We start from the raw sequence: 8,863 nt of genomic DNA on the forward strand, positions 1-8,863 counted from the left end.
GATTAAGAAAGTGTAGCATTTATATAAATATTCATATCAGGTTGGGGGTGTATTGCCTCTGCTATGTGGGATCCCCTTTCAAGGGACAGCAGATAGGATTAGGTTTACATTTAATCCAGGACACACGTTAGTGCTTCAGTAGAGTTCCACAGGGACAGAGTTAACAGCAGTACCACAATACTTTATAATCAATAATACAAATGAATGGCTGTCAGTGGCAGAGTGGTGGTAGCAATATGACTTGGGTTCCCTTCTCACAGCTTCACTATAAGAAAATGATCATATCAGTGTTGGTATAGGTGGTAACAGGTAATATATTTGCATTCATTTGGTCAGAGTTCCATGTAAAATGGAAGGGGACATTTTACACAAACATATCAGCATTAATGTTTAATGGCTCTGGATAATATTTTACCATAGATGTGTTATGGTTTGTATTTGCTCATTATTGCTATAGAGCAGAGACCAGGTCCTGCCAATCCATTTTGATCAAATTGAATGTGATTTGGGGATGTGGGGTGGCCTCAGCACAGTGTAATATTTGTCTTAACGTGTGGGTTCAGGTCCAGCCCTCAAAGTCTCAAAGCCAATAGAAATTATGAAACATTGCTGAGCAAGCTGTTTTGTGAGAGTCAAAGCTATAATATACAGTACATAATATCCACCAGCATAACATTCACTGTTCACATAATAAACCGCAGCCATTTGGAGACCTAACCACTACTCTACTACTAGTGTCAGAGAAATGTGTATAGCTTAACAATGGTCAGCAGAATTTATGTACAAAGACTGGTTTTAGTGCAGGTACTGATGCTAGAGCTTAACACTTAAAATATGATATTTATTACATAACAGATTTACACCTGTTGATCAGAGGAAACCACAGTAGAGTTATGTACCTCACAAACTCCCACTACACTTTTTGACTGTGTATCCCATTGACTTCAATACAACATCAGCAGTAACCCACAGAGAGATAGAGCCAGCAGTGTGATGTGCACATGGACAGTGTTGGCTCCACTAAAGTTACACAAGTCATGGCTGTTGCAGCAGTTGACGGTGTTTCCGTTGCCGTCGCTGTCGACTGAGGAGGTGCTGGCAGCTCCCATGCATGTGGCCCTGCTGGCACACTGCTTCACGATGGCTTTCTGGTTGCCTAGACAACACACACCAACAGGTTGTTGAAGGAGAGGGCGAGGCAGAGTGTGAGGCATTTTATCCAGATGTTATTGTAACCGTGCACTACTGCTGCACTGTTGCTCCACAAGTTAGAGGAATTGTTTGAAAAATCCCACAGCACTAATGCAGAGTGAATGCAACGTGGGAAGGAAGTTCAAGATAGAACTTTGTAATAGTTTAGATATTTGCTCAAAATGTATTTTGGTCAGTCATATAAACCTTAAATCTTCCAATTGTGCCTGTGCCCCAAATTCAGACTTTGTTTAACTAAAGTTCAGACGATCCAATAAGACATTCAGATTAATTTATACTACACCGCTTCTTGTTGACTTGGGATGTGAAGCTGTATTATTACCTATTTTGTCTACCGTGGTCATGCACATGTCCAGCGGCAACTGGCATGACTGGCTGTTCTGGTTGCATTCATCGTTGGTGGGAGAGGAGCTGCACACGTAGCACTCCAGTGACAGCACTGTGAGGTGAGAGAAAAAAAGAAGAAAAAAAAAACAAGGTGAAAATATTGTGGCGTTGCTGCAAATCTGAAAAATGCAGGTGGAGTTATTATCAAAAATTGTAACATAAGAAAAAGAAGTGCCTGACATCGTTTATTGTTTAAGATAGCTATTTTTTTTTTGAGAGAGAGATTCCCTTTTTGTTTTAGCTTGGTGTTTTGGTGCTTCATAGTCTGAAACCTGATATCTGGGATAAGGGAAAGTCCTGATCTGTCCTGATAGTCTACCGCTTTAGTCACTGAATCTTCTTTAACCTGTAAACTTACTTTTATTATTATTATTAATATTATTATTATTGTTAGCAGTTTTGTTGTGAGAGTAATCTTGTGTCTTTTAATCATCAGTCTCTCTTTTTGAAGCAGGGCGGACTGAGGTTTATGAAATAATTTCTATTTGCCTATAGGTGTTTGTCTTCAGAGCACTAGAAACACCTAAAAAGATTTTTTTCAAAAGTCATAAATAATAAATCCCCAAATATAGAAAGTAAGCTATTCCCAAAAACAGCGCTGTCAAAACTCGTCAGACTTGCTTCATTCTGTTCCTCCCATGTGGATTCTGTTGTTCTGTCCTCTTCTTGCATGAGGCCCAAAAATGAAATTCCTCTACATTTGATTTGATGTTTGATATGTGCCCTTCATAGACTGTAGATGACTGTCACTATGGTAACTTCCCACATGGACACAGCTGATCAGATTAGTACACTACAAGCTGAGTCCAGGCTACTTTTTTGCATAAACAGTGACATAACTGGACTATGTTTCCATCTTCATTTTAGTTGCATTCGTTCATTTCAGTCCTCAAATTATAGCTAACACCACTGCAACACGCCATCCCAGTGTTTTTGTTGTCTCTGTTGCTGTGGGCAACCAGATTCCTCTGCAGTTTACTTATTCCTTTGTGAACCAGAGTTAACTCAGTGAAACTGAAGGGCCGTAGGTCTTCAAAAACCTGCTCACCCAGATCTAAAGCGATGACACGAGCTAACTGCAGCCCAGCCCTCAGCTCACCTGGCCACAGGGAGCCAGCCCAGTCGCCACAAGAAAATATTTACATTTTACGTTTCTGCAAACCAAGGATACGTTGAAATGGCACATTTGTAATTTTGGTGGCATTGTGTAAAACGAGCAGAAAACACTGCATTAGGAGATAGGAGGGATGGCAGGTGGCAAAATTAATGACCTTTTCTTAACCTTAACCACGTAGTTTTAATGGTTATCAAAGCAAAGTGGCTTAAGTAATGAGTAACGAGCTAATATTAGTATGCACCATATATTTGTTTCAGAAACACTGACTTGTCAATGGATTTGTTGGTTTGCAGGAACGTAAAATGGCAATAGTTTACTCTGTCGACTCTGTTGGCCAATTATTTGTTAGGCAAAATGAACAAAGGTCAATACAAAACCTCAACAATAAAACCTCATATGCCTGCTGCTGTTTCTTGCAGCAACACAGACCTCTTTTAAACCCACTCTGCGCTTTCATTGTTCATTGTTCATTGTTATGGACCAATCATGTCAAATCAAATTCATACTGTGGGTATAATGCAGCTTTTGTGATCTAACATTAGCCTGTATTTCTACTTGCTACCATATCAATTTCAGAACATTACAATGAATAGAAACTGAACAATAATTAGATAGCTACCAGATACAGTTCATCTGGGGCCATTACAGAATTTGCATTGATCTCCAAAGATCAATATCCTGAAGAGAATCTATGACTGCAACTGAACAGCACAACCGTTTTCAGAAAGGGAGCCATCATTTTATCAGCTTTCTCCGAGAGATTTTCTAGATGATATAGACTCTCAAAGTGCATGGCATTTATCTAGCAAATGAAAAAGAAAATCATCCTACAGTCCCACTCCTGGCCGTGTTGGGATCTGAGTAAAGTCCTTGACCTTGTGGCTCCAGGGTGGATGCTACGTACCTGAGGAGCAGAGCAGGGAGAGGAGCAGCAGGCTGAGGAGGCTCTTCATGGCACCTTCACTGTCTCTGTGCTCACCAGCTGAACCTGTACCTACAGTGTGCTGTCGTGTGTGTGTGTGTGTCACAGAGGCACTTCCTCGCAGCAGATCCACCCATCAAACATATCACCCGGGCATCAAACTGAAGGCATCCCATTAATGCAGCTTTGGCTTGTGAGTGCACGTGGCGATGCGCGGGAAGACATTCCTCGATCTTGTTTTGGTTTCACAGATACTTACCGCCTCTGTGTCTGCACTCACACAGCACAATGTGGCTCATTCAGCTCAGCAGCCGCTCAGCAACATCCTCACTTCAGGCTTTTTTTTTTTTTTTTTCAAACGTTGGATTTCCTTTCTTTAGTCAGGAGGCAACTCCCATTCTACAGTGGACAAATTGGCTTGCTTTCAAAAGTAAGGAGGGGAAAAAGGAGGAGAGCAACTTAACAAGAAATGGCCTGAAACACTGTCAGAAATTTGTACAAAAATTCCAAGAAAAAAGAAAAAGAAAAGTAAAAAAAAAAAAAAAAAAAACTAAAACAGAAAAGAAAATAAGCAAAAAAAAAAAAAAAAAAAAACACAAAAGAAAAAAAGAAAACAACCTGAAAATTAGCCAAAAAAGAGAGAATATTTCCCATTAACATGATTTTAAATCTATAATTACAACAATTACAATTTTAATTTTCTGGATATTCTTTCCCTGACTTTTTGATAATTTTCTAACGATTTTCAATCTCTCTCTCTCTCTTTTTTTTTTTTTTTTTGGCAATTTTCAGGTAATTTTCTGCCTTGTCTTTTTTCTTTTTTACACTAATTTCCAGATCATTTTCTTGTAACCCTTTATCATCATCATCATCGTCATCATCATTATTATTATTATTATTATTATTATTAGTAGTAGTAGTAGTATTGTTGCTGTTGTTGTTATTATTTTATCAAATCATTGGGCCATTTCTTGCTAAGTTGCTTATTGCCTTTGTCCCCCACGTTGTCATGTTATTGAATGCTTTCAAAAACATTGAAACACTGATGTCCATCCAGGTTTGAAAGGGTTAATCCCAAATCCTGGAGTTGGAAAACACTGAAGTGATATGATTTAATTTAGAATCAATAAGATCCCGATAGACATTTTGTAAAGAATGACTATTAGTATGAATTCAGTGCAGTTTTGCTATATAGCCTCTTATCTCCTCCACAGGGTTTAGCTCTCTCACAAACTGATGTGTTGGTGACCTGCAGGAGGAGGGCTCTGGGATGAGATATGAGTCTATGAGCATTTCCATTCTAGCCTCCCAGTCTCTACACCGCTGACAGCATCACAGCATCACAGCTCAGCTCTGCCTGAACTCAACAGCAGCCACAGAAGCTGCTTACCAACTGTGATCCTGTTTTTTCTATTTCAGAATGAAAAAAGATGATTAGCGGCATGTGCTGATTTTAAGATATTTGCTGATATGCATCGAATGACTTCAGGAAGTCACGTGACCTTCAAATCTGCCTTTTATATCACATCTGCCCGGTGTCTGAGAGCGGAATGTACCGCCACACACCCATTACACACCCATCATGCATGTATGCACATACAAACAAACACACTTATGCTATACTTCTGACACTGTGCAGGTGGACATTCCCTGAGGCCATCGCCTAACTTAAAAGGGAGCTTCGAAGATACTCGCAAGTTATATCATCATCATCATATAATATATAAATAAAAAAACAATGAATAAAAACAGTCCACACACACACACACACACACACACACACACATAGACACAGTTGCAGAGGGTGAAACTTCCTAAACAGAAACCAGTCAGGCAGTCTGCATAATTACAAGTTTCTTGTCTCGGTTTTGTTGCCTTGCGATTGTATGTGATGATAGACTGACTCTCTCTCATTCTCTCTCTCTTTCTCTCTCTCTCTCTCTCTTGCACAAGCACACACACACACACACACACACACACATCTATGCAAGAAAATGAGCGTCATTCATATTTTGCGCTTGTGAAAAGATTTCACAGCCTACATTTGGGTATCACCTTTTTTGTGCATGTGAGAAAAAAAATCACATGCAATCATAAATTCAAGTTTGTGCATGTGAAATAAAGTTTCGCAGCTGTATCTATCATTAATAATTTGTACAGGCATATTTTCAGTGAGGTTTCGAACAGACACACAGTTTTCCTGCCTTTGTGTGTGACACTGAAGTTACAAGCTGCAGAATCCTACCTAAACGGTGGATCCTTTGTGCTGCTGTAGGTTCTGCATTATCCAAGAAAATAAAACTCATCCCACATCTCAGTCACACGGAACAACCTAACACATGAAACTGACACATTAATTAAAAAAAGAAAAAAGTGACAAAGACTGGGGACCGATGAGAGAAAGGGAAAGGACCTGGGTCATGGGATTCTGATTGTGTTTTCTGGAGGGCTGTTACAACTGGCCGTATAGTTCAATGTTTCTTGCATTATCCAATGTATTACATAGCTCAGGGCAGCTTGGCTGCTAAGCAGAGGATAGACACAGCAGGAGCCAGATGTACTTTCTCTATCTTGTTATTTAGACGGGTCAAGCACTAGGACCCAGCGGAAAACGGCCGCTCAAGCTGAAGCTTGTTTCCTTGAGACCGCCCACAAGCTCTTCGATTGGCTCTGCCGTTTCTTGCTAATGTGTGATTGGCCGTCCCCGCTGTCACTCCATCTGGTTGTAAACAGCGCGTGGACTTGCTCACAGGTGAAAAGCTTTGCGCATCACCTGTGTTTAGCTAGTTAGCCAGGAGACCGTCTTCATCTGCTGCTGTGAGTCCAGTGATCGAAGACAACATGTGTTTGGAAGATTTGGCTAAGTTGATTATGTTAAATGTTAGTAGTTAACTCTTCTATGCTCTTTGAGTCAAATTGACCCGTGTTCACTTTTCTTTTATATTTAAAATTTGATATTCTTCCATATAACTGCTTGAAAATGGCAGATGGTTCTCTGTTACACTCACTTCAAATAAAATTGATGATCACTACTTGCATTGAATTATGGATATTTTTTTCAATTTCTCCCCTCCTGTGATATTCCCTGGTCAATTTGATCCGCCCACCACTGGTTGGTGCTGGGTGGTGGTCCAAACATTTGAAACGATTTCATTTCATTTTCACATATACCAGTCTGCAATAATCAATCCAAATATGCCTGAGTTCAACTATTGTCAAACTAATTCAGAATTTCTGCTTATTTTTACTCAAAAATGAGGTATAATTTTATGTAAATGAGGTCTATTGACCACACATTCCAAAAATAAGTGTAAAATTGGTGGTAATGAGTTGGAGTGAAGTTGACTAACAAGGTGAAACACAGAATTGGGTGATAATTTTATGCTATATGCTTTACAACCAGTCAAACCACAAAGGGAACAGTGAACTTAAAAGGAACAATAGAAAAAAAAAAAAAAAAAAACTACAAGGAGATCAGTGAAATGAACTTCATGTTGCTTTGAGGTGTAGGGTAGATGTTATGGAACTGTTCAAGCAGCAAGTCTTACAGAAATAAGTTGTTTGTTGTTTGTTGTTTCACAGTTAAATGGTTAAAACAGTTTAAATGTCTGTGTGTGTGTGTGTTGTTTGTTTTTTTTAAAAGTAAATAAATTTAGTAATTAATTAATAAATTTTGTCTTAGTCCCAGGAAGGGCTTTATTTCAGTAACAAGTCAGCTATCCACAGTGAGTTTTAGTGAAAGTGGAAAGAAGGAAGGTTACAACCAGCAGCCTCATTCATTCTATTAGCTAACTGATTGATTCACATGATTAATACTTATGTGACAAAACCACAATTGCACACAATCATAATTTCACTAATTCCTAGGTAATTTATTTCACTAAATCAATAAGTACATGTCAACAAGCTGTCTTGAGTGCTTGTCGATTTATTTATGAGATGCCTGAGTGTGTCACACAAATATCTGCCATGTTTTCTGGTTTTCAGGTACGGTCTGAAACTCTGTTCTGTTGTTGTCAATATACAGCATTTAAGTCCATGACAAACAAAATACAAAACAAAAATAGTGAATATTGAATGAGTGAAGGAGTTAGCCACTGGGAAGTCAGTCAGAGACAGAATCACACAAAGCAACAGGTTTCACAGAACTCTCACAGCTGAATGTGCTTGTGACGTCACAAAGACTGTCTCTCCATGCATTATGCTGCAGGTCTCTAGATGTCTCATTTTGTGCGCGCGTTTGAGCAGTGAGCAGCAACTTTCTGTGACAATTGCAAGCAACTTTGTAAAACTACTTTGTTTGATATTTTCTGTTTGTTACTTTCCACGTGGAATACAATCTCCTCAGCCAGGATGCAGGCTCTGCTCCGGGCCAAAGAGCAGGAGATTTTCTCTCTGCGATATAGACTCAGAGATGCAGAGGAGAAGAAAAGGAGAGATGAGGCCTGGTGGTCCTCGCAGGTCAAGGAGAAGGACAGAAAGCTGCAGGTCCTCCGAAAAGCTCTCAGTGACATGGAGAGCATACAAAAGGCCTCCAGAGTGGATGAGGAGACGTGGAAGAGAGAGAGGGAAGACCTGGAGGAGAAAATGAAGAAGGCATTTGACTGGGGATCCACCGTCTTCAATGACAAGACCAAGGAAGTCAACCTGCTTCGCCAGAGCATCGAGGAGGAGCGCCAGAAAACAAATCAGGCCCTGCAGGATAAAGAAGAGCTCGAAAAAGAGCTGGAAGACAACAAAAGCACTATTGAGTCTCTGAACATGGAGATTGAAAAGATGTCCTCCAGCATTGCAGCTCTGCAGGCCCAGTCTGCCTCTCAGCAGGAGGAATTCCAGAGGATGCTGAAGCAGGCAGAGGACAGGGCAATTGAGACATGTGAGGACAACAACAAGGTCCTTGCCCAACTCACTGAATCCATCGACCATCTCAGGGATCAGCAGAAGCACTGGGCCGAGCAGAAGCTGCAGCTGGAGGCTCAGATGGCAGAGGAGCGTGAGTCCTGGAAGGAAGAGAGGGAGAAGCTGCAGGAAAAGCTGAAACAGACTGAGGAAACCTGCACTGCTCAACTGGCAGAGATCAGCTCCCTTTGTCAGAACGCAGAGTCTGCCGCAAAGGAGAGGGCAGAGATGGCCGCCACCATCGCCGCTCTGTCCTCCCAAAGCCTGGCAGCAGCTTCCAGTGAGACAGAGGCTGAGCAGCAGATAGCAGCTGAGAGCGCAGAGGC

At 40.6% G+C, this 8,863-nt stretch overlaps 1 protein-coding gene across 2 annotated transcripts; it reads right to left on the reverse strand.

The window, feature by feature from the left end:
- Positions 1 to 498: 498 nt before the first annotated feature.
- Positions 499 to 3,759, reverse strand: LOC115373325 (CD59 glycoprotein-like). Of its 2 annotated transcripts, none has more exons than XM_030071653.1 (3): positions 3,621 to 3,759; positions 1,530 to 1,651; positions 499 to 1,151 (listed from the first exon to the last, which is right to left on the reverse strand). In XM_030071653.1, exons 1-3 carry the CDS (start codon positions 3,667 to 3,669, stop codon positions 945 to 947), a joined length of 378 nt encoding a protein of 125 aa, XP_029927513.1. In that variant the 5' UTR covers positions 3,670 to 3,759; the 3' UTR covers positions 499 to 944. The 2 variants fall into 2 exon arrangements, with proteins under 2 accessions (XP_029927513.1, XP_029927512.1); XM_030071652.1 differs by having other exon boundaries at positions 499 to 1,156; positions 1,535 to 1,651; positions 3,621 to 3,755.
- Positions 3,760 to 8,863: the final 5,104 nt, after the last annotated feature.

Source organism: Myripristis murdjan, chromosome 16 (assembly GCF_902150065.1).
Source record: "Myripristis murdjan chromosome 16, fMyrMur1.1, whole genome shotgun sequence".
Classification (NCBI taxonomy): Eukaryota; Metazoa; Chordata; class Actinopteri; order Holocentriformes; family Holocentridae; genus Myripristis; species Myripristis murdjan.